The sequence below is a fragment of the Podarcis bocagei genome (genome assembly GCF_964188305.1).
Source record: "Podarcis bocagei genome assembly, chromosome: 2".
Lineage (NCBI taxonomy): Eukaryota > Metazoa > Chordata > Lepidosauria > Squamata > Lacertidae > Podarcis > Podarcis bocagei.
The window spans coordinates 106,287,497-106,310,244 of record NC_138126.1 but is presented as its reverse complement, the minus strand read 5'-3'; the positions used below and the strand labels follow the sequence as shown (position 1 = coordinate 106,310,244).

General features: G+C 43.9%; 1 protein-coding gene across 2 annotated transcripts; it reads left to right on the top strand.

Moving 5' to 3' along the window:
* The first annotated feature begins 4,778 nt into the window (after positions 1 to 4,778).
* On the top strand, positions 4,779 to 22,631 carry COG1 (component of oligomeric golgi complex 1). 2 transcript variants are annotated; one of them, XM_081180860.1, is made up of 15 exons: positions 4,779 to 5,145; positions 7,096 to 7,340; positions 9,371 to 9,552; positions 11,629 to 11,799; positions 11,899 to 12,055; positions 13,273 to 13,483; positions 14,083 to 14,871; positions 15,791 to 15,937; positions 16,674 to 16,835; positions 18,746 to 18,873; positions 19,830 to 19,938; positions 20,977 to 21,086; positions 21,178 to 21,256; positions 21,612 to 21,652; positions 22,470 to 22,631. In XM_081180860.1, the coding sequence occupies exons 1-15, from the start codon at positions 4,798 to 4,800 to the stop codon at positions 22,489 to 22,491; spliced, it is 2,901 nt and encodes a 966-aa protein (XP_081036986.1). In that variant the 5' UTR covers positions 4,779 to 4,797; the 3' UTR covers positions 22,492 to 22,631. The 2 variants fall into 2 exon arrangements, with proteins under 2 accessions (XP_081036986.1, XP_081036985.1); XM_081180859.1 differs by lacking the exon at positions 21,612 to 21,652 and having other exon boundaries at positions 4,780 to 5,145.
* Positions 22,632 to 22,748: the final 117 nt, after the last annotated feature.

Genomic DNA, 22,748 nt, shown 5'->3' with positions numbered 1-22,748 from the left:
TTTTAAAAAAAAAACCAACCATGTGGGAATTTTGCTTGAGAGTTTTGCAGCCTAAACCGAAACCCCATTGAACACAGTAAGACTTACAACCACATAAATGTAAGGATACTGTTCTTTCTGCTGATAAAATGAGACATTTGTATTGGAATCTTTGTGTTTCTGGGGGGCATACGAAAACTTCCAGTCTCTGTCAGGCATCATATAACCAGAAGCAGGAACTTGTTAAGCCACACATTGGGGAAATTCACTGAACACTTGTTATATTGCTCGCGCTCTCACTGTCTGAGGCAGGATCAATCATTGCATTAACACAAGTGTCTAACTAGAACATCTGTGCCCTAATTCAAGAGGTTCCTTCCAGGAAATCTCATGGATGAAAATAAAACCTGATAGGAGAGGCATTTATTTGCTGAATCAATACATTTTAACCCTTCATATAATGCTCATGATGGCAACAGGGAGAGAGAAAAAGGGATATCCAGGAAAAGTAAAGAACATTTCTTGGTGGGTGGGTTGTGTCTCGCATGTTCAATTTCTGAAAGAGATATTATTTAACATTAATACTCTTATCTTATGCACACTTCCCGCTGAAATAAGTCTAATTGACATAGGCCGATGATACTGTACTTTTTATGTTTTAAATATTAACCACCCAGATTGAAATCACAATAAGGAAAAGGCCTTTCAGACAAGAGAGACCCCATAAACAAATATCTCCTTGAGGCTCAAATTAAGCAGACACAGCATGGATGTATTTCTTTAGAAAACACAACTACTTCTTGCAAAGGAGGCCAGGAATACAGCCTTGGAGTGAGAAGAAGCCAGGAGACCCTGCCTTCCTGCCCACTGTCTCACCAGGGTGGTACATGCTCTGGTTTTCTCCTGCTTGGACTACTGCAGCACATTCTACGTGGGGCTACCTTTGAAGGTGACTCAAAAACTGCAATTAATCCAGAATCCAGCTGCTAGATTGGCGACGGGGGGCAGCTGCCGGGACCATACAACACTGGTCCTAAAGGATCTTCACTGGCTCCCAGTACGTTTCCAAGCACAATTCCAAGTGGTGTGGATGTGACCGGGAAATAAGTTCCAGAGGATCTCTGTTTGCATGAACAGATCAAGGTTGTGGAACCTGTTGCCCTCCATCAGTTGTTGGACTTCAGCTCTCATCATCACTGACCATAGGCCATGTTGGCTGAGGCTGCTGGGAACTGGAGTCCAGCAATGTCTAGGGGGCTACAGGTCCTTGACCCAATAAAGAAAAGCACTTCTAGTACGTAAAAGGGTATTTTCTTCGAGGAAATATAAGGGTCCAAGAACTGGGAGAGATGACTGAGGGCAAGCTACTGGTCTGGGAGAGGGGTGCTTGCTCATCCTCATCGTCCCTCTGCAGCTGCCTGTGCAGAATGCAGCAAGGGCTCCAAAAACACACCCCGACACTGCTAGTTGCTTCGCTGTTTGCAGAAAGCAGAATAGCTTTCAGTCTGTTAATGCATACCCCCTTCATGGGTGAGATTCATTAAGCATAATGGATGCTTGTTCTTTGCAAGCCACGGGAAAGGATGTAGAAATGCTTTTTTGCTTTCGCAATGTGATTCTAAATAACCTAACAGCGAGAGATTGGTGCAAAGCAGTTGCCTTAACAATAGCCCTGTGAGAAGCCTTCATTTGAAGGCGGGTGAGCATTGACCTTTCGTTCATACTCAGAAATGTGTTTGTGCAAACTGAAGGGGATGCCTCCACATTTTAAGTCCTGCAGCTTTCGATCCAGATTGTTTTGAGCATACAGTGGTGCCCCGCAATACGAATGCCTCGCAAGACGGAAAACTCGCTAGACGAAAGAGTTTTCCGTTTTGGAGGTGCTTCGCAAAACGAATCTCCTATGGGCTTGCTTCGCAAGACGAAAATGTCTTGCGAGTTCCTGCGGGTTTTTTTCCCTCCCCCCTTTTTCTAAGCCGCTAAGCCGCTTATCAGCTGATCCGATAAGCCTAAAAGCCGCTAAAAGCGCTAATCCGTCAATGGGCTTGCTTCGCAAGACGAAAAAACCGCTAGACAAAGAGAATCACAGAACGGATTCTTTTCCTCTTGCGAGGTACCACTGTACAACGCTACTTACATTTTACTTTGTTCATGCATGTCACTCAATAAAAAGTTGCTTGAATAGTTTCATATATATGTTTTTAATCTTGTTTAAATTTCCTAACCTCTTCCTTACCCGCCTATCTTTTATGTTTCAGCCGTCTGTAAAATTTCCTCTGCCTTTTGATATTGTCGTGAAACTTTTATACATTCAACCTCATTGTTTCGGTATACAACATAACATCTTCAGGGGAAAGCAAAGCTATTACATTATCTGCCAACTGATGGCGTGGTGGTGGAGGTGGAGGAGGAGGAGGAGGAGGAGGAAGCTAAATATTTTTCTTTCTTTTTTTAATACTGTACTTTTTGGAGGACATGATAAATAATAGTAATAATAATAATAATATTTTTTAATTATTTATACCCCGCCCTCCCCGACCAGAGCCGGGCTCAGGGCGGCTAACACCAGTAAAATTACAATTAAAAAAATAAAATAAAATAAAATAAACCAATTTAAAATACATGATGCATTTTGCAGGCTGGTTAAACACCTGTGAACGTATCTCCATCTAATGGCTTAGCCAAGTATTGCATGTTGCTTCAGTTGGAAGCAATGCTTTTCTGCACACAATGTAGTTTGTGGAATTCACTGTCACAAGAAGTGCTGTGGACTATCAGCTGTAAAAGGAGACCAGCCAGATCCATACTGAGGGGGTGGGACGGGACTATCAATAGCTATCAGCTTTATAGGGAGGCATTTTGCCTCTGAATGTTGAGTTGCTTGGGTTCAGCTGTGGAAAGTGCTATTAACTTTAAGCATTGCTTGTGCGCTTCTTGCTGGGATCTGCTTAGCAACTGAGGGAAGCAGGATGCTGTTGTGTTAAATGGTTCTTTGGCCTGTGCTAGAGGTTGTATGACCGTGGTAAGTCCTACGGTATATGCTCACTCATAACCTTTCTTTACTTTTCACGCTATAAAGAGAGCAGCTTTTAATACAGTGGTACAGCGGGTGGTGCTGTGGGTTAAACCACAGAGCCTAGGACTTGCTGATCAGAAGGTCGGCGGTTTGAATCCCCGTGACGGGGTGAGCTCCCATTGTTCGGTCCCTGCTCCTGCCAACCTAGCAGTTCGAAAGCACATCAAGTGCAAGTAGATAAATAGGTACCGCTCCGGTGGGAAGGTAAACGGTGTTTCTGTGTGCTGCTCTGCTTCGCCAGAAGCGGCTTAGTCATGCTGGCCACAACCCGGAAGCTGTACACCGGCTCCCACGGCCAGTAAAGAGTCGGCCACGACTGGACCTAATGGTCAGGGGTACCTTTACCTTGTGTTACAGACGCTTCAGGTTACACACTCTGCTAACCCAGAAATAGTACCTCGGGTTAAGAACTTTGCTTGAAGATGAGAACAGAAATCGCGGCAGCGGGAGACCCCATTAGCTAAAGTGGTGCTTCAGGTTAAGAACAGTTTCAGGTTAAGAACGGACCTCCAGAATGAATTAAGTTCTTAACCCGAGGTACCACTGTAGAAGGGTGTGGTCGAGGGGTCGGCAACGTTTTTTGAGGCCGATCTGGTCCACTCCCCAGCAGACCTCTCAGTGGGCTGGAGCGTGTATGCCCGTGCATGCGCTCAAGCTATTTCCGGCTCCTCCATTGGCGCTCTTCCGACCTGGAAATCGGTCCCTGCAGCGAGGAAAAAAATGGTGCCATGGGGGGGGGGGGAAGCACAGAATCCCCATGCCGATCCACGGAATGGCCGTGGGCCAGTTCCAGGAAGCTCATGGGCCAGAAGCGGCCCATGGGCCTTAGGTTGCCAACCTCTGGTCTGGTCAATTTAGGTTACAAGTGGGAACTGCAACAAAAGGTTGAAGCATGGAATGCTTGTGTTCAGGGTTCTAGCTATCCTGCTTCCATTGCACCTTGTCAGTATTTAATGGGCTCTTTGTAGTTCATTTTTCTCTTCTTCTTTCGCAATCGCTTGTATAGGAATATGATTGTCTTCCATGAACACTAACTTAACAGTGAGACCTCAGGTAGTGCATTGATGCATCAGCAGAGTACAAAGAGCCCTGGAAAAGTCTTCAGAGGTTTCCTGCTCCCAGCAGAAAAAGTTTCTTCTCCAGTTAAGGCAAACCTCTCCCACACAGTTCTAAGTAACAAAGTGTTTATTGTCTTCAGATACAAGACAAAGCTAAACACTACTAAAACATTCCTGTTTAGACAGGCCTTACCTAGATGCTTAGAAAGGTGACTCGATTTGTTTTAGTATTTTACCTTATTGTATGTTTTAAAGCATGGTTGTGACTCTTTCTTGATTTCACTGTTTTATCTTTTCTGTAAACCGCTTTGGGGTTCTTTTAAGTGGTGCATAAATTTTAGGATTTTTTTAAACATTTATGAAATAAAATTTTATTTTTAAAAAATATATATATCTTGTTTTGCAGGTTTTTATCTGTGCCTCGTCTACAGTTTCATCTACAGACGAAATAATATTGAGTTAGGAAGACGCTCGGTTCCCTTTAAGAGCCGAGAGACAACGACTCTGCCCTACACAAAGATGGCGCCCGCGAGGCTGAACTAGTGGAAATCTCGCCTGCCCTTCCGGGCCGAGAAGCGCCCTTGCCCCTGTCAAAGATGTCGAACGTTGACACGTCAGAGGTGGGAGGCGGGGGGCGACGCGGCCCGTTCCGGTTGAGGGAAAGGCGGCGGCAGGACGACGGCGATGGCGGCGACGGCGTCTGCCGAGGCGGCGGCGCTGGACGCCCTGAAGCGGGGCGGCCCGGGGGCGGCCGAGTCGCTCTTCGAGGCGCACGCGGTGGCGGAGCTGAGGGCCGTGGAGCGGCAGGTCCGCGCGGGCATCGAGGGCAAACGGGAGGAGCTCCGGCAGATGGTCGGCGAGCGCTACCGGGACCTCATCGAGGCGGCCGACACCATTGCCGAGATGCGGCTCAGCGCCGAGCACCTCGTGGAGGCCGTGCGGGGGCTGCAGCAGCGGCGGGCCAAGGGACGCGCCGGAGGGGGCGGCGCCCCTCATAACGGCCAGCCCGCCGCGCGGAGGCCGGCGGTTGAGGTGGGGACTTGCCGAGGGGCGCGGTGGGGGGAGGGCGTGTGTCTTAAACCTGGCTCCCGCCAGCTGCTGTGGGTGGAGTACAACTCCCGTAAGTGCATCACAGGTTCAGGAAATGGTCTGAGGTGATTGGGAAGCCATTACGTCGTTTAATACAGTGCTTCCCAATCTCATGGATTTATTTATTTTTTGGTTCGGGGTGGTGGTGGGGGTTTGCAGGCAAAGTTGCTGAGCTTTTTTGTTTTTATAAAGGGGATACACCAAAGTTGTTGAATGGGGGTGTCACGGTGATATACATATAAACACACACACACATACGTGATATATATATATATATATATATATATATATATATATATATATATATATGTGTAGGTTTTGGTGTCTTCGGGTGTCTTCCCGTGTAAGAGTTGGGGTGTCTAGGCGACGTTTCGACGAGGTCTCACTCGTCATCTTCAGCTGGAAGGTTTCCTCCCCGTAGAGGTGAGATATTTGCTTTCGTAGATTTTCACGGGTACAGGAATGTAGGTTTTGGTGTCCTCGTCGAAACGTCGCCTAGACACCCCAACTCTTACACGGGAAGACACCCGAAGACACCAAAACCTACATTCCTGTACCCGTGAAAATCTACGAAAGCATATATATATATATATATATATATATATATATATATATACACACACATATAAAACACGTGTGTGTGTGTGTTTATATGTATGTATGTTTGTGTGTGTGTGTGTGTGTGTGTGTGTGTGTGTGTGTACTTTTTGGACTACAACTCCTACTACCCCTGACCTGCTGGCTAGGGAGGATGGGAGTTGCAGTCTCAACAACTGCTGGGGACTCAGGTTTGAGAAGCACTACTACCCGCTTGGGGGGGGGGGTTCCCCCAATTAATTAACAATCGCCTTTGTTCATTAGAAGCTTCCTACCCTATTGAGGAAGCAGGAGAAGGTGTAAGTGCATTGTAGGCCGTTCAGGAAATTATCTGGGGCAATGTGAAGCTGTTACGTTGTTTAAAGCAGTGTTTCCCAAACTTGTGTCTGCTTGGGGTTTCCTTTGGCTCTCTCCCCCCCCCCCCGGTTAATTAACAGTTAACTTTGCTAGTTAGAGACATTCTACCCATCAAAATGTATGAGGAAGCAGGAGAAGACATAAGCGCACTACAGGTTCAGGCAGGGCTTTATTTTTTCAGCCGGAACTGAAAAAAGTTCTGTCACCTCTCAGGTGGGTGCCATTGCCATTCTTAAGAGAACAAGGGAGGTGTTCATGGTGAGTTCTGGCACCTTTTTTTCTAGGAAAATAGCACTCGAATCATTCAGAAAATGATCTGGGTAATGCGAAGCTGTTACATCATTTAAGACTTGAAAAGTGAGTTAGTCTGATCAGTGTTTTGATGGGTGAGCTCCTGGGTAAGCGTTCCAAAGTAAAAGATTAATAAAGCAAAGCAGAGTCAATAAAGCAAAGCAGAGGTGGGAACTAGCTGGGTTTTTTGCCCTGGGTGAAGCCTCCAGAAGGGCACCATTGAGGCTTCCAGCCTGTGTTTGTGCATTTGCAAATATGTGGCGTTTGTGTGCCAAACTGGGTCTTTGTTCCCGGTGAAATAAAGCCTACTTTTGCCCCTGTAGCAAAGAGAACTGATATGTGTTATGTTAAATTATACCTTAACCCCCATGATCGTATTATAAACTTTCTTATAAGTAGCTAGCTACCCATGTTGCTTATCTACTAGTACAGCTCCTACGGGAATCTTTTGTCCTTTTTGAGTTAGTAAACATGGGTAAACTGTGCACTTAATATAACAAACCCTGTGGCATATAGTTATATGAACTATAATTCTGATATATGCTAGCAACATCTCCTCTTTTTCAAAACACTTTCAACCCATGCTCCAGTAGTTTCTGTATGTGCATCAATTTGTTTCATAGGGTGCACGTATTTTTCCCTACCTAGGCAGTACGCCAGTCACAGGAGAAGTTCTACTGTTTGGCAGCACAGATCCAACTACTACTGCAGATTCCTGAGAAAATCTGGAGTGCTATGGAATCCTCTCAGTACTTATATGCCACTCAGTTGTACCTGCTATGCTGCCACCTCCAGCGCCTCCTGCAGCTGGATTCTTCTGGCGCCAGCTACAGCCCAATTCTGGCACGTTTTCCTATCCTTGCACGACAAGTAGCTGCAGCTAGCCATTTCCGGTAAGTAGCCAGCCAATTTCGTCTTCTTCTAGCTTTGCTCATCTTGTTGCTGTGATGCATTAGCTGCATCATGATTGGATTACAGTAACACACTTAACTACAGGGCTGCCCTCGAAAACAACTAGAATGTTTTAGTTGCTGTGAAATGTTACCGCAAATGCTGTTGGGGTTTGTTAGCTGCTTTGCGTGCCTTTGTGGAAAGTGAGATAAAAATGTTAATATTAATTTAAAAAGGCTTATTTTGAACAGTAGCCCTTCCTCTCCCAAGAACTTGGACTTAGAAATGGTATCAGAGACACAAAAGATGCTGCTAAGTAGCTTAGAGAACTATAGTCCTGCAGTTTTGTCACTAAGCACAAAATAAGGTATTTTAACTGCAAATCTGTCAGTTTTCATAATATTCTGAGAATCTCTACTATCTGATTTCTACCACCCATTGTTGTGAAGGATTTATGACAAGCAATAAATGGGTGCAGTTCTTAAAACTTTAAAACCCAGCGGTGATGAGAGTATGCTTAAGGTGAGTGTATGCTTAAGCTGCATAGCTTGGCTGTTGAACCTCTACAAGGAAGTAGAGAGTTCAAAAAATTAAACAAACAATATTCAAATTGTTTCCCGAGTTGCCTCTGAAAAATTAGTCTCTTGGATGTGTTCAGTTCTATCTCTTGCTTTCCTTATGGAAAACTGAACCAAGTGTGTGTTGGTGATTGGATAGGCTCCTGAGGGCTGCCAAAAGTTCTGACATTGCAACATTAGCAGGTGTGTGAGTAAATGGGTACATACACATTTCTGGTTTAGAAGCTGCAGCTCCAGTCAGTTTCTGCAACAGCTCCTCTGCCTTATGGCTAAGTCGAAAATATGATTGACTCCATTGCGGAGACTATCTGGAGCTATGTATTGCTTAGCCCTAGCTTTTGGATTATGTTATGCATGCAAATTACTGTAGAATCTGGGAGAAGTTTGTTTTGGTTGCACCAGAGCCATTTATTAAAACTTCCCTGATGTTTGAGTTGGACATTTCACATGAATATTGATTGCTTACTTTATACACACACGCACGCACACAACACATACACACACAATCTTCTAAATGGATTGCATCCACTCTAGACACTTGCTTCAGGTCATTCTGCTGGTTGTAATGCGTTCCCTCGGAGGATTGATGATAAGCCTAAAATTAGTATGCTGTGTTAGATTTGGTTGTCCATCTAGATTGGTGTTCTTTGTTTAGGTTTTTTTTAATCTAATACTTTTGGGAGAAGGAAGAAGATCAGGAACCTTTGGGACTGTACATTATATTTAGGTCTATCTCTGACCCTTATTGCTGTTGGCTTTATGAAATGCGTACTCCACATATGCCACTGTCCTGCCAAAGCACTAAAAATGTTGGATATAGTGATGGTTTAAAAAATCTAACAGACATATTTTTAAAAATAAAATAAAAAATAGAGTGAAAGGAAGATAAGCATATACCTGCTGCAGTTCTGTACCCATTTGCCTTTGAGTTAGCGCCAAGAATTAAGTGGGACTTACTTCTGAACAGGATTGTGCAGTTGAGTGCCATCTCTTTCATACTGTACATAATGGAGTTACATAATTACCAGGCAGCATGGTCACTGCAGGAAACAGTTTTGGGAAGAGGGACCAGCTGAGCTGATGGTGTATGACGCTTTTACTAACTTGCCCTTTTCTAATATGTGGCCAATTGGAATAGCTGCTGCTGAAGGCAATTCTAGGAAGAGAGGAGCAAACTGGAATTGGTCCTAGCCACGCTGATGAAAGGGGTTTGCATCCACAGCGTAATAGCTTTAATATCACTTTTTAGTCTATTAACATAGATCCGAGTTATTATTCACCCAAAGCTCTCTTCAGTTAGGCAAGAGAAGTAAAATAGCTACCACTTTCTTTATGATGTTATGCAGCTCTAAGCTATCATTTCCCACCACTGATTCTTGTTTTGAACTTTACATTTCTTCATTGAGTGTTGCACAGCACACCTCTTGATTGTGCCTCCTTTGTCTACAAATTAGGTCAACAATCCTACATGAGAGCAAGTTGCTACTGAAATGCCAGACCGTTTTGGACCAAGCTGTAGCAGAGGCATTGTGTTCAGCCATGCTTCTTGAGGGGAGTTCTCCACGCCAGGCTCTTGCTGACTTCCTGCTGGCCAGGAAATCTGCAATTCAGCAGCTTCTGGATCAGCCCCATCATGGTGAGTGCAAGTGAAATTTTCATCTAAATCAGTGTACAGTAACCTCGGGTTACGTACTGCCCTTGTTGCGTATCCTACAGGATACGCATGCGGCAAACCAAGAAATAATGGGAAGGCTTTTGATGCCTGCGCAGAAGCAGGCTACCGCCACGTGAACCTGTGCAGAACAGGCACTTCTGATTACAAATGTTTTGGGGTGCGCACGGACCCCCAGAATGAATTAAAATCGTATCCAAAGGTATCACTGTACCATCTCAGGCCACTTCCCTGGTCTAAACCTTTGTTTCTTCCATCAGATGGACACTAAGCAGACTTATTCCTACACTGAATAAATGTCAGTGGCAATTTATTGGTTTCAGAGATGTCAGTGTTTCCCCACCCCATTAATAAAGTAATGGCTATATATCTGCCTTGTCTTTGGAGAAGTCACTAACAGTAGTTCACTTGAGACTACTGTAGTTTTGGGATTATTTCACAGCAATATTCATGTATTTCTAATCCTAAAGTAGAAGTAATAACTAGAAGGGTCTATTAACTAGCCGGATCGGATGTAAGGCCTTTTTTGAATGTAGGGATGACTACCACTGTGGCCCAAACTTCAGGAAATAACCCAGATGAATCAATAAGTGAAAATATTACTGCCAGCAAGGAGGCCCACCAGTCGATGTTAGATTTCAGCAGTTCTGGGGGCAAATAGTCTATGCCTGGTGCTTTATTATTTTTAAACTGTGAAATTAAGGTTCTTGGCCTCAGTTATAGATTCTGGAGGCCAGTCTGGTAAGTTTTCCAAAGATTCTGGTTTTTGGTTGACCTCATCATCCTGCCCATGATAGAGTGATAATATTGCATCTGATAGTACACACTGGAACATTACAAGTATTCTCCAGCAGGCCTGATATTGTATACCAGAAGAGGCAGATGTCCTTATCATGAGGGGCCTTTATTAAGATATGCCAAGTGTGTTTTTCTGCTTTCTGTTTTTCCCCATCTTAGCAGGAGTTTATACTTCTGTCTGAGGGAAACATATTCGTTAATTAAGAGGGGTAAATTAGAGTTCCTGTATTTACAGTAAACTCTCTTCAGCTGGCTTTTAGCCTGCTTGCACTCTTTGTCGAACCGGCTGGAAGATCCCATTGATCTTCTTGAGCCACTGTTCTTGATCTCAGTTCTCAAGTGGTCTTGCAACCTGTCAGTCAAAATCTTAAATAAATTTATAGCCTCAGCAGCAGAGGTAACTGAGATAATAGCAGTATGAATAGTGCTTAAGTCATCTGCATGAAGGTGAGTCAGCGCTAGATTGAGTACTGGTGTCCACTTAATTCTATTGCCTGCAGGAACACCTAAGTTTGCATTAGAGATAAATTGAGTTTTGGGGGGAGAATTGTTAAAGTTAGAATCTTGAGAGTTGGAAGGGACCCAAGGGTCATCTAGTCCAACTCCCTGCAATGCAGGAATCTCAGCTAAAGCATCCATGACAGATGGCCATCCAATCACTGCTAAAAAGCCTCCAAGGAAGGAGAGTTCACTACCTCTCGTGGGAGTCTGCTCTACTGTTGAACAGCTCTTACTTTCAGAAGGTTTTTCCACTTGTTTAGTCTTAAATCTACTTTCCTATAACTTGAAGCCATTGCCTCGAGTCCTGCCCTCCAGGAGAAAACAAGCATGCTCCCTCTTCCATGTCACAGTCCTTAAGGTATTTGAAAATGGCTATCATATCTCCTCTCAGTCTCCTCTTTTCCAGGCTAAACATACCCAGCTGCTTCAAGCGCTCCTCATAAGGATTAGTTTCCAAACCCTTGACCATCTTGGTTGCCCTCTTCTGCACATGTTCTAGCTTGTCAACATCCTTCTTAAATTGTGGTTGTTGTTTGGATAACATTTTAAAACTGCTGTTTCTCCTCCCCTGCCCCCAGTTGAATTTTGAGGATATGGAAATATGTTAACCATCAAATGATACTTGTTTTCTTTGCAACCCTGGGGCAGCAACTGCAACGCAGAAGGTGTCTTTATCTACGAGCACAATATTTCTACCTTGCAAAATGGCTGCTATTATTCACTGGCTCTTTTTTTAACCAGATGCTGGCATTAAAGCGCAAGTTTGTTCCTTGGTGGAGCTGCTAGCCACAACCCTGTATCAAGCACATGCCCTCTTCTATTCCCTGCCAGAGGGAATGCCTCCAGACCCATCTCTTCCCTGTGGCTTGCTCTTCTCAACCCTGGAGACCATCACAAGCCAGCATCCAGCAGGTGAGCAGCAAAACTGGTAGGGACTATGCAAAATTAGCATGTTATCGCTGGTCAGGGCCTAGTTTAATCCTCAGTAGCCTGACCTCTTTTCTCCCCTAGGTAAGGGCATCACAGCTTTGAAGGAAGAAACCAAGCTGAGCAGCTCATTCAAATATTTGCCATCTTCCATCGCAGAATTCCAGCCAACACTCAGAACTCTGGCACATCCTATTAGCCAGGATTACCTTAGAGATACACTTCAGAAATGGATCAATATGTGAGTCGGAGGAACTAGCTTTGCCATCGTGATCCGATTGAAAAGCACATTGCCTGGTCCATTGTAGACTTGGGTAAAACTCTGGTTGTGTGAAAATCATTGTGGTTGCCAGTGCTTTTTTCCTAAAAAAAATGTTTAGGGGTACTCTCATTCCGTCTGAGATTCAGGAAACACTGTGGCAGGAAATGAGGTCGCCATTGGGGGTAGCAACGGAACTGAGGATTCACTGTGCTAGAGAAGAAACTAAAAAAATATAAATTTTTAGTTTCTTCTCCTGTTAGATTTACAAAATGTTTAGGGGTATGCGTACCCCCAGAAAAAAGCACTGGTGGTTGGTACTGATTACCTGAATTCCATAGATTGAATAAATTAAGAAAAAGATGCAGCTTTCAAAAGTGTACCTAGATATTTTGTAGCACCCTAACGATTGTGGAATATGGCCTTCTGTTGGTCTCATTTGCTTCCTGCTGCCTCTGGGTTCTCTGGGATAATTATCATCCATCTGGCAGCCCTAACTAACCAGGTAATGCTGCCTTCTCAGCATCATTGTACCTTACCTTGGTTGGATTGGGATCCACAGGTTTACAGGTGAAGCCAATCCGTTATTCCCATAAGGGCATCTGCACAGTCCCAACCTTGTCTTTGTCCTACCCCTTTCAACTCTGGGTAAGGTGCAGCAATGGAGAGTCATTTTAGTTGCTCCACCCTACCACCCAAATATTGTGCTTTAGTTTTCTGTCACTGCAAGGTGGATGAACTCTTATTTATTCTCTTTGCCATGATCAATTTAAAAGGGTACCCTGCCTTTTACGCTCTAGTCACCACACAAGTGGAGGCTCAATATATTTGAACTCTCTTCCAGAGAACACTGCTGTGTTAAAACACTAGTGAAAGATAAGTGCCGATTTTGAGTTCTTCATAATTTCATCTGTATTTACAAGATTGTGACACTTCACCTACCCATCATCCTTTGTTCAGGGAGAGTGTGAGTTTATCTTTACCTTTTGCCATCACATTGGCTCCTACCTGCGCCTGTTTGACCCTTGTTTTACCTGATTCGGTGAAGGCCACAATTCACATAAGTAGATGAGTATTTTTCAATGCAGCTTTTCATTACTATGCAGGAAGAAGTAGTGGCTCTGCAATTATTGTGCAGGGAAAAGTAACTCCCAAGGGAGTCCTTCAGGCAGCGACTCATCTCCTAGCATTTCTTTCAGGTGCAATGATGACATCAGATCTGGGATCACAAACTTGCTGGTTTATGTGAAGAGCCTTAAAGGTCTGGCTGGAATCCGTGATGCTGTGTGGGAACTGCTCACCAATGAGTCCATGAGTCAGAACTGGGAGACAGTATGTCACCGGCTCCTTGACAAACCCATCTTTTTTTGGGAAGATTTGTTACAACAGCTTTTCTTGGACAGATTACAGGTATTGTCACAGCTGGGCTAGGTAGCTCAAAGCTTAACAAACTAAGCCAAAATATTATTTGCCATGGAAATTGAGCTTTTTGGTTTTGGGCAATAGCTACTCCTATGTAGGACTAGTTCAGAGATGTTTGTAATGTATTAGGAAATTTCCACTCTGGTTCTCTTTATGTGTAAAGGGAACTTTATTCAGAGTAGAACTATCATCTGATTCTTATCATTTGTAGCAAAATATTGAAGCATCCACAAGCTCGTTTCCTCCTAACCCACACTGGATGAATTGTTCTTATAATAATTATATATAATTATAATACTGTATATGTATTACAATTTTATACTTATACTTTTTATGCTTACCACTTTTCCAACTTGGTCTAACTGTGCATTGGTTCCTTTGACATCAATTTTGAGTGGAACTTTGGGAAGAACCTTGGGGATTAAAGGGGGGGGCAGATCTCAAGGACATTCCTCAAAACCTGAATGTTGGAGTTTATTTACACCCTGCTATTTCCTGCTATGTCTTAAAAGCATTCCCATGCTTCTGGTTGGGTCTGTGGTGATGCACCAGCTTTTTTCTCGGTGTAATGAGTTTTTCTTTTCCAGACACTGACAAAGGAAGGATTTGATGACATCTCCAGCAGCTCCAAGGAGCTCCTTGTTGCGTCTGTACAGGAACTTGAAGCCAAGGTTGATGCATCTGCCCACAACAAACATATGCTATTTGAACATAACATGGCCTCTTTCTTATGGTCAGAGAATCCAAATGACTTGCCACCCGATGCAGCCTGGATCAGTGTGGCGAACCGCAGTCAGTTCACCAAGAGTGGGTTATCCATGAAGGCCCAGGCCCACAGCCCACGAGTTCAAAGCTTCTGCAGCGCTCTGGATTCCAAGCTGAAGGCCAAGTTGGAGGACCTTCTGTCCTACTTGCCCTCTGACTCCTCTCTGCCTAAGGATGCTCTGCGTGTTCAACCCAGGAACTCTGCCTTTGACAGGTTTGCTGATGCAGGCACAGTAGAAGAACTGTTGCGCAGCCACTGCATCGGCTGTGTGGATTATGTGCTGGGTTGTGTTAGGGAAGAGCTGCATCAGGCTCAGGATGTACTTCAAGGATGTGCAGATGCTTTGCACAACCCCAAAATCAACACCGTTCTCTTCATGGCACGGCTCTGCCGATCGTTGGGGGAGTTGTGCCCGCATTTGAAGCAGTGCATTCTGGGTAAATCAGGTTACACAGAAAGTGTTCTGAGGGAGCCTTGGCCTTTGAAAAAGGTTGGGAAAGGGAAAACTCAAGAGGTGAATCCCATAAAGGCTAAATGGCAAGAATTAAAAGAACGGTTGCTGCAGGATAGCCTGTCTGCCTATCGGATTTGGAGCACAGCTGTTGCTAAAGTGAGTGTCTGTCTTGAAGGTGGTGGGATATCCCTTTCCTCTTGTGCTTTGGCTTGTTTTTTTACTGCATCCAATGCCTCCCACCTTACCATAAGAACAAATGCTTTGTGTGTGGCAGGGGTCAGCAACGTGCGGCCCCTGGGCTGGAAGTGGCCCACAGAGGCCGTTTAACCGGCCCACGAGCTGCCCCAGAACCGAGCCGCCTGCTCGGCAAGTCCCAGCGCACTGCACTAAACTGGCACAGTGGCTCGCTTCAACGGTGCTGGAAATGGTGTCTGTGCATGCACAGATGCCGGAAATCACAGGAGTGTGTGCGATCCGGCCCACGGAGGGATCTCTGTGGGACCGATCAGGTCCAGGCAAGGTAAACCTTGCCGACCCCTGGTTTGTGGGGACCCTGTTAGTAGATGTTTGAAATCTGCAACAGATTGTAAAAAGGCAGGGAAATGTCTGAGCAGTATTCTCTTGTGTGCAGAAATGTCTTGAATTCTACTAGAATGCAATGAAGATCCTTGGCTTTTCCATGTTTCCTCACCAGAGCTGTGACACGACATTTAGCTCAGATAGCAAAGCAGGATTTGGCTAAAATCAGGGCTGATTATGCCTATTTTTTCCATGCTTCCCTCCATATCCATGTCTGCCTCTCAGCATGCTAAGGCCAAAGAAATTGCTTCACATAATAATTAATTTTTGGTAGAAATAGTACTAAAATAAAATAAAGGATTTGAAATGAAGGAATGGAATTTGGTAGGACACTTATGGTGCCAGAATGGCAAATGGCAGTTTTCAGAAATTTCATATGTGAAAAATGATGCTGTGATAGTTGCATGCTGACAACCTGTGGGCCCCAAATCTCACTTGGGCATAAAAAGATTGTTTCTGACATTCTCCTGCTGCTGTTATTTGTATTTTACTCTAGGTCCTGGTTCAGGGGTTCACACAGTCATTGTTAAAGGGCCAAGCTGGATCCATTCTGGCAACAGCCACCAACTGGGAAGAGATTGAAATTGAAGAAGAGACTGAGACTGGAAGCAGTGTAAAGTCCAAGATACGGCTCCCTGTGCAGGTGGGTGGAAAGCAGTAAGATGCACACAAACTGTTAGTCTGTACAGTGTTCTCAGTTTACATATGGGAAAGGAGAACTGATATTCAAATGTGCACAATAACCCAGTAGCAGAGCTGAGGCTGAAGCCCAAATCTCCTCAGTGCCTTTTCTGAGAAGATTGGGGAATGTTACAAAAGTGGGGTTCTGATAGCCACTTGGTTTGATTTTCTTTTTTCCCCTGATCATACCTCTAGAGAAGAGGAAACACAGTCATTAGGATCCAACACCTGCCTCCAGTTTCAAGTGGATTGGAAGCATAGAAGCCCCACTTCTTTCCTCTTATCTCCCTGTCAAAATAAGTGATATTCATTCATACTAAGAAGGCACATTTAGTACCAACTTGTGTTGTTGAGTCTTAGAAATGTATAGATTTTGATGACATAGTTTAGAAGGTTCATATGTAGACTTAACCTGGTGGAGGGTGATTTATAGCAAGAGTGGCTAACCTGTGGTCTTCCAGAAGTTGTTAGACTATAGCTTCCATCTTCCCTGACCACTGAGCATGCTGGCAAGGGCTGATGGGATTTGAAGTCCAACATTTGGAGGGCCACAAGTTGCCACCCTTGATTTGTAATACCACTTTATGCAGTTCAGGGTAATTGTCACTGTCAAAAGGAGTATGGAGCTGGCAAAGTAAAAAACAAACACTTGTCCTTTCAAGAAAACATAACGTTTCCACCACTGGTATTCTTCACAGCCATCATGGTGTGTCCAGTCCCTCCTCTTCAGTTTGTGCCAAGAAGTCAATCGAGTTGGAGGCCATACCCTTCCCAAGGTCACCTTGCAAGAACTACTGAAGAATTGTATGACTGAAGTATTAGCTGGCTATGAAAAATTGTCAGGAGCGAGCCAGGAAAAGGTGCGTTGTTGGGGGTCTGTGGACCACTGCACAGTGTTTGACTAGATTGATAATCCTGCTCCAAGTGTGTATTCAAAAACCCAGGAAATGAAAAATGTGAATTGTCAAGAGCAAAACTATTGATTGGCTCCCGCTTTGCAAGGCTCGCTCATGGGGAAAGTTCTAACGCAGGAGCAGCCAATGTGGTGCCCACAGATGTTGCTGAGCTCAGTGCCCATCAGCCCCAGTCAGTGTAGCCAGTGGTTGTTCAACAGCATTTGGAGGGTGACACATTCTGTCCCTTCAGACCATCTCGCTAGTTGAAAAAGTGAAGGGTGTATCTTTTGGGACTTTAATTGCACTGATTTGTCACTAACCAAGTTGTACTCAGAACAGACCACTGAAAGTTTTGTTAAGTTGCTTGGAGACCTTTTTGTGCAGCAATAAACTATTAAGTTTAGGTTAGGCCTATTTTTTATTATTTACTTAAATTGGTCATGTCCATTAATTTTAGTGGACCTACTCTGAGAATCAGTAATGTTGGCTTACAGCAAACCATTAGTCCTTGTGCATTTTCATAGCAGCACTTGAACTCCCAGGTCAGTACTAAAAAAGTATACTAGAAGCCTGATAGCATCTTTGCCCATGAATAAATCTGATTGGAATTGGCGCTGCTTACAAGTATGTATGCGTTTGACTGTGGCATTAATCTTGCTTTCACCTCTTCTATGGAAGACAGCCAATCTCGGAGCAGCTCAGTTAACATAGGGCAGGATTCACCTAACCAGTCCAGTCAGCAGAAGCCCTACATAACAGGACTCCCCTGCCACCTGCAATTGGCTTGGGGTGGGAGAACCCTCAAAAAAGCAAGCAGGGAGAGGGGAGGGGTAGTGTTCTGTCTGGCAAGCTGAAATACTTGCACAGAGGAAATGATTGGAAGAGTAACATGTTGAATTGCACCCTGAGTGAAGACCCTTCTCCATGCAATGATCTGACATTTTATGAGGAAGCATCTGAATGATGCAACTACAGGAGCAGGTCAGATTACGTGGGTCTTTCTCATAGAGTTGAAGTTCTTAATGGGGGAGGGTATGATTCCATGGGGAAATCCTGTATGTTTGTAACAGTGTGAGATCACTTTGCATGCTCGCACACAAGCAGTTACAGGTAACTCTAAAATACGGGCACTGAATAAATTGAGATGTTCTACAACTGTCCGTGCTCTACCTTCTGTATGTAAGTGCTGCGATTCTTTGGCTATCTCTGCTGTCAGGGAACTGCCATCGCCGTCAGGAGTGGAGGAAGGGCTCCCGAGCGATGCCGGAGAAGGTCCCAGCAGGAAAGGAGGGGACTCAGTGACTGGGGAAGGAAATCAGCGTTACACCAGGGAGAAAGGCGGGCGGAGGCGGGCTTCGGAGGGATGGCTCCAGGACTCTTCGCCAGAGACCAGCGGGGAGAGCATTGGTCCTCCACTGCCCACACCCACCCTGTGCAGAAGACTTCCGCGCAGGGAGGCTAGGCGGAGACTATCCGTCAAGGAACTTTTATGTTGGAAGAAGTTCAGGAAACGCCTACTGACGGATTCTGCCAGTGACTGAGACAGACGCAGAATCAGGACTGTCCAGCCAGGGAAAGGTTTTTCCAGGCAAACCTCGCCGAGAGTGGCGGCAACTTACGCACAAGCAGCCCCTAATTCCCATTACATCTGCTATGAGATTTAAAACAAAAATCCAGGTTCACAGGGGCCTAATAAACATTTTCAAACACTAGTGTGACTATCAGGGGACTACTTGTAGTATTTTGGGCACAGGACTACATAATCTAGATGCTTAAAGTGATTGTTGATGAAACTTTAAATATATGTGAGGACTGCTGGCCTAGGCATTTGCTTAAGAATCAACCTTACTTTTCCTTCCCCTATCTGTTTCTAGAAAGAAGGGAAGTTACCCATCACTCAGAACAGGGCGTTGCAACTCTTGTATGATCTTCGGTATCTGAATATAGTCCTGACAACTAAGAGTGAAGATATGAAAGGCAGCAGAAACAAGCAGGATTCCAGGTACAGTGCTCTGTCAAGAGTTGAGTGTTTTCAACAGTGGGTTTATTTTTTATTCCCTTTGTAAACCTCAAAATGTTATTGCACCCTTTGTGCTCTAGGCACATTGCGCTGATATATCAGTGTGTATGTGAGGCTATATGCAGGGCTAGTAGGCTCAGACTTGCTTGCCTAGATATCTCAGCTATTTTCTCTCACCTGTGCAGAGCTGAATCTAGGTAATTTAATATTTTCGTACCAGCTCTGATTGTAACCACTACTTACTAAAAGTCAGTGCTGTTCATGGATTGATAATAAATTACGCTGAAGCGGGTAGGGTATACACTTGGATGCAGATCAGTCCATAGCTTAGGGCAGGGATACAAGCAGATGAGGCTGGCTGGAGAAAAACCAAGCAAACCTGTATCTCACTCTTTCCATTTGCAGAAAGGAGCACTAGAAGAGGGCCCACAACAGCAATCATGAGTAGCAAGATGCTCCCCAAATTCTGTAATCTGTGCATAAAGTTTTGTAACAGAACAATTCTTAAATAAGGAGCCATTTAACAGAAATCCTTGTCAGAAATCTTGCAGATCTGTACACACAGGGCACAGCAGTGATTCCAGAAAGGGGGACAGTCTCAGTAGTTTCAAGGAAAGGTTACATTAAGGCAGCTTGTTAGAAACAGGGCATCTTGCTATATAAAATGTATTTGGAACATTTTAAGTTATTCCTCTGGCTTGTAAGGCATCAGTTCAACTGTAACCGGAAACCAGAATTTAGCTTTAAAAATGTTAAACTCTGTTCTCATTGCATTAATGGACTTTTAAATAGCTCAGCACAGGATCCTGTTAATCATTTCATTACTATGGTTGGAAAATGATTGAATGCCTGCTTTTTTTGTTTTCACATCAGTCTTTTCTTGTTGACTGTCAAAAATGTATCTCTGTCCGATATAAGCATTACTCCCTCTGTTTCAGAATTGAGAAAGAGATAGACTTTCTGGAAAGTTATATAGATCCCTTCGACTTGGATGTCTTTACACCACATTTAAACAGCAACCTTAATCGTCTGGTGCAGCGGACCTCTGTAAGTTCAGGCAAAAGAACATAACTGTTGCAATTATGTTTGGCTACTGTACTTAAAGATAGGGTGCTTTACTTGGTAAAATTAAACACATAGAAATGGTCTTTTGCACTTTGTTCCTTAGCAATTCATAGAACCAGTACAATAATGAAAACCAAGGGGGAAAGGGTTGTGTATGTATACAGTTGGATAGTGGTATAAGCATGTAAGCACATTTTAGGGTATACTTTGATCATGCAGTCCAATAGTTCTCAATTATTTGCAGCACTCAGAATCAAAGCATCGTTTGTCTCCCGAATAACCAAAACCAAAAATATCCATTGAGATTGTATGGATTTTATCCTTGGAAGTTCATGCCTCATAGTAGGCAAACACCTATCCCCAAGTGATATAAAAGTGAACCTGAAATCCTGGGGGAGAGGGAAACGTTTGTTTTAAACACAAATGGCCAGGTTGACAGTTAAGAGTTTGCATTGTGTTTAAGGGTACCAGACAGAGGGCCTTCTTGGTAGTGGCACCTGCCCTGTGGAACGCCCTCCCTTCAGATGTGAAGGAAATAAACAGCTATCTTCTCTTTAAAAGACATCTGAAGACAGCCCTGTTTAGGGAAGTTTTTAATATTCAATGCTGTATTGTTTTTAACACTTGATTGGAAGCCGCCCAGAGTGGCTGGGGAGACTCAGCCAGATTGGCGGGGTATAAATAATAATAATAATTATTATTACTTCCTTTGCTGCTTTCCAATCTAATAAATCCTATTTCTGGTTCACTGAGCACTTGGCAGTTACATCTACAGTGGTACCTCGGGTTAAGAACTTAATTCGTTCCAGATGTCTGTTCTTAACCTGAAACTGTTCTTAACCCGAGACACCACTTTAGCTAATGGGACCTCCTGCTGCTGCCGCCACACGATTTCTGTTCTCATCCTGAAGCAAATTTCTTAACCCGAGGTACTATTTCTGGGTTAGCAGAGTCTGTAACCCAAGGTACCGCTGTACTGCCACCACAACCAAGCAATTACCTTTTTCTGTGCTCCTCTAGGTCCTGTTTGGCTTATTAACGGGGGCAGAGAATCAGTACACCAGCCGAAGCAGTAATTTAACTTCTCAAGAATTACATAACATCCTACCTCTAGCATCTAGTCAAATCAGGTAAGTGACTCATGCTATAGGCAATAGGAAGTCCGTGAAACAAAGCACCTGGGGGTGCAAAACATCTTACCACTTTTTTCTTTTTTTTCAGATTTGGGCTGTTGCCACTTAGCATGTCAAGCTCACGCAAGACTAAATCAGCTATGAGAAACACTGAACAGAAGGCTCAGGTTTGTCCCTTTATTCTAGCTTATGGTTTTCTCCACTCTTGCCAACTGTTTAGTTGCACTGGTAATGGTAATGGTAATATTTTCCTAGGGAGCCCAGGGTGCTGTTGTTAGGGTTTTTTTTAAAAAAAATCAGAAACTCATGCCACAATTTCCTTTGGACACTTCAGGAGTAGCATATACTTTTCTAAGTTTGAAGATGAATTAGTTAAATAGTTTGTCAAATTGTGTATAGGAGTCGATAGCAACATTAGCATATATTGTTAGTACAGACTTGCACATTGACAGCTTATCTCTAATAATAATAAGGTATGTTAAAGGAGTGATTAATCTAACTGTCTTGTACCCTTCATTCTAGTATGATGCTGACCAAGTAACCCCTGAAGAAATCTTGCTGGGGTATTAATGCATGTGTGAATTGAGTGGCTTCCTCTCCTTTGTAGGCTTCTGTGCTAAGGCTTGCTTATGTAGCTATAGAACTTGATAGCTGCTGTCAAACTTACCAAGTTTACATATGAGAAATTGACTGCATACTAGCAGCTGGCATGGGTTTCCTTCTGTATTGCCATGCAACTACACCCTAGAAGCTGCTGCAGGGAAGGGTGGACAAAGAGCTCTAAAGTTCTCAGTATGTAAAGAAATTCACATGTTAAATATTAGATAATTCACATGTTAAATATCTGTTGCTATGGCAGGGTTATGTTTGGACATATGTTGCACATACATTTTAATGAACCTAATTTTAGACTAAAATGAACTGACTGGTAATGTAAGACACTACTACATAAGCAAAATTGCCTCCCTTTCTGCTTGCCATTATGATGCTCCTTCCCTGTAGGAATAGAGTAAGCCTTTCAAAATAAGAGAAAGCTACTACTGTAGTTAAGAAAATGGACTTAACATGTCTGCCCACTTACCTAGGAAGTTATTGATGGTTGCCGTAAGTGGAGTTGGGAGTAGGAGGCACTTTGAGCAGCAGACTGTGTTTCTGTGTCTCAAAAGCCTACAAGGGAAGTGTAAAATTTCCTAAACACGCCAAAAGGCTTCAAGGCAAGGGTGATTGTTTCTACAGTTCTCTCTGCTACACAGAACTGTACATATTAACCCCTACCCCTTGTCTGGTTTTATGTAGCTACTAATGAGCCTGCTCTGAATGCAAGCCAGCTTAAAAAGGAAGAAAGCCTAGGTTACTGACTTTCTTTTGCTAATTTAACAGATCCCAGCTGCTGCCCTTCTAAGAGCAGAAGAGACGTTCCGCCCTGGCTCCCTGTTCAGGCAGCTTGCAGCTGAGGAGGAGGACACAGCAGCACCATCTTTATTTAAACTTGGCTGGCTCTCTAGCATGACCAAATGATTCAATAAAATGTGAATGATTGTACTTTTGGCATTGTAAAAAGCATCTACTTCAGCATAACTTAACGGAGTGGAATTTAAGTTTTGGTACTTACTGCCAAAGAGACTGGACCCTTGCTTAGGTAACTTGAAGCTATTAACA

Bases quoted from the DNA above. Each gene is read 5' to 3' on its own strand.
- COG1 (XM_081180859.1), top strand. From the start codon at position 4,798: ATGGCGGCGACGGCGTCTGCCGAGGCGGCGGCGCTGGACGCCCTGAAG. The intron at 13,484-14,082 runs GTATTGTCACAG...TTTCTTTTCCAG, and splicing joins TTTTCTTGGACAGATTACAG to ACACTGACAAAGGAAGGATT. The intron at 21,087-21,177 runs GTAAGTGACTCA...CTTTTTTTTCAG, and splicing joins CTAGCATCTAGTCAAATCAG to ATTTGGGCTGTTGCCACTTA.